General features: G+C 64.3%; 1 protein-coding gene across 1 annotated transcript in view; it reads right to left on the bottom strand.

The window, feature by feature from the left end:
• Positions 1-1,968, bottom strand: part of ABCA2 (ATP-binding cassette, sub-family A (ABC1), member 2) — a 45,863-nt gene that overhangs the window by 27,913 nt on the left and 15,982 nt on the right. The window contains exons 9-12 of the mRNA XM_009322346.1: positions 1,956-1,967; positions 976-1,307; positions 514-673; positions 115-243 (exon numbers count right to left, since the gene is read on the bottom strand). Coding sequence (XP_009320621.1) covers positions 115-243; positions 514-673; positions 976-1,307; positions 1,956-1,967 — 633 coding nt within the window. The remainder of the gene's footprint in view (positions 1-114; positions 244-513; positions 674-975; positions 1,308-1,955; position 1,968) is intronic.

Here is a 1,968-nt window from a genome sequence, read left to right on the forward strand (position 1 = left end):
CTCTGAGCAACCTGATCTAGTTGAAGATGCCCCTGCCCACGGCAGGGGGGTTGGACTAGATGACCTTTAAAGGTCCCCTCCAGCCCAAACTATTCTACGATTCTATGATCCTACCTGCTGAAGCCAGCGGATGCGCCTCTGCAGCCTGCCCTCCTCCAGATAGGCACGGATCTCGGGGGAGATGTTCAGCCACGCCTTGGCGTAGTGGGTGACGTTGCCCACAAAGGCGAAGGTCTCGTTGGCCTGGGTGAGGAAGGTCACACAGCGGGAAGAGGCAGGGGCCCCCCTGCTCTCTGGGATGGCTAGCAGCCATGGAAATATCTGCCCACCTCCCAGCAGGCATCGCTACCCCAACAAGGGCGAGGGCAGCTGCCTGCTTCTGGCAGCGCTGGCTAGCAGCTGGCCCCTTCCCACTCAGCTCTGGCCCCTCTGAGCCCATCTGGGCAAGGAGGTCCCTGCGGAGTGGGGCTGGTGGGAGAGGAAGGACGGGGGTCCCGGCCTCTGCACCCTCACCTTCAGGATGACCTTGTCCACTTCAGTGCCCACGGGCGCGTACAGGATTTTGGGGTTGCTGGTCATCAGATGCACGAGGAGGCCCAGGTTTCGCTGCTCCTTGCTGGTGAAGCCCAGCGAGCTCATGTTGCCCTGCTTCAGCGCCTCAGGCTCGATCGTCCTGCAAAGGGGGCTCAGGCTGCCAACTCCACCCCAGCCCCAGCACCCCTCACTGCAGGCAGCCCCCACCCCTGCCCGTGGGGGGATTTCACACCGACTCCCATGCCAGTGTGGTGCTGCCCAGCACGGGGAGATTCTCCCGGCCATGGCACAAGGATGCGGTGCAGCATCCATCTCCTGTGTGTTCATCAAGGGATGACTGGGGCCCTTGACCGCTGGCAGAGGCAGGGTGAGCTCTCCCGCACCCCTGTCCTGACCAGAGAGCACCTGGATCTGTCCCCCTCCGTCCCCCGGGGCTCCTACCGGTTGTTGCCACAGAGGATGGGCTGCAGCCCAGCCCAGAGCTGTACGAATGCTGAGAACTGCCCCTGGGGGTTGTCGCCAATGGCCGGGCCCCCCCCAGCCCCCTCCTCCTCCGCTGTGGCGTTGCCGGCTGTGGCGTTGGTGCCAGCCCAGCCGGTGCTGTTGGCAGTGGGTGGCGGGGCCTTGCTGGCGCAGGCTCCCCTGGGCAGCAGCTTGGCCAGCGCCGAGAGGATGTCCACGTCACGGAGAACCTTCTCCATCTCCACCAGGTCCTCCAGGAAGGCGCGGAGGCGGTGCTGGGCAGCCGTGCTGTTCACCTCGTCCAGCTTCAGCTGAGAGGACAAGCAGGCAAGGGGTTTACCTGTGGCTGCAGCGACAGGGCCCTGCTCGCCAGCGGGAGGGGACCAAGGGGGACCCCAAGCAGTGGCATGTCCGCTTTCTTGGTTAAAAGATTGGAGCTGTGCCCAGCTGGGGCCCCGGACTCATTGCTGTGTATCTGTGGCTATCAGGCAGTGGGAGTGCAGGCAAATGCTGGCAGGGTCTTGTTGGGGGGCACGAGATGTCCCTCAGGCAGGAAGGGTGGTCCTCTGTGACCGCAAGGGACATGTCAGACTCAGGTGGGACAAGGAGGGTGACCTCAGAGCCAGCCTTGAGGAGCTGTGCCACCAGGGACACTGCCAGTCCCGGGGAGAGAAGCCTGTGGGGACATGCTTGGAGGACGCTGGGGACACCCATCTGCATCCAATGGGCAGCATCCGAGCAGGTGCCAGGAGGGGGAATCATCTGGGGTCCCACCATGGGGCTGGGTGGGGGGTGCCCATATGGGGTAAAGGGGTGATCAGGAGGGGCTGGGCCATGTAACAGAGCCCCCCATCCCCATGCATCCCCCGGTGAGTAGGGAAACCCTGCCCAGGACTTGTCCCTGCCCCACAGCCCACCCCACAGCCGGTGGGAGGCACGTCCCACAGCCCCACTCTCACCCTGCTGATGATC

This window comes from Pygoscelis adeliae, unplaced genomic scaffold (genome assembly GCF_000699105.1).
Source record: "Pygoscelis adeliae isolate BGI_AS28 unplaced genomic scaffold, ASM69910v1 Scaffold584, whole genome shotgun sequence".
Classification (NCBI taxonomy): domain Eukaryota; kingdom Metazoa; phylum Chordata; class Aves; order Sphenisciformes; family Spheniscidae; genus Pygoscelis; species Pygoscelis adeliae.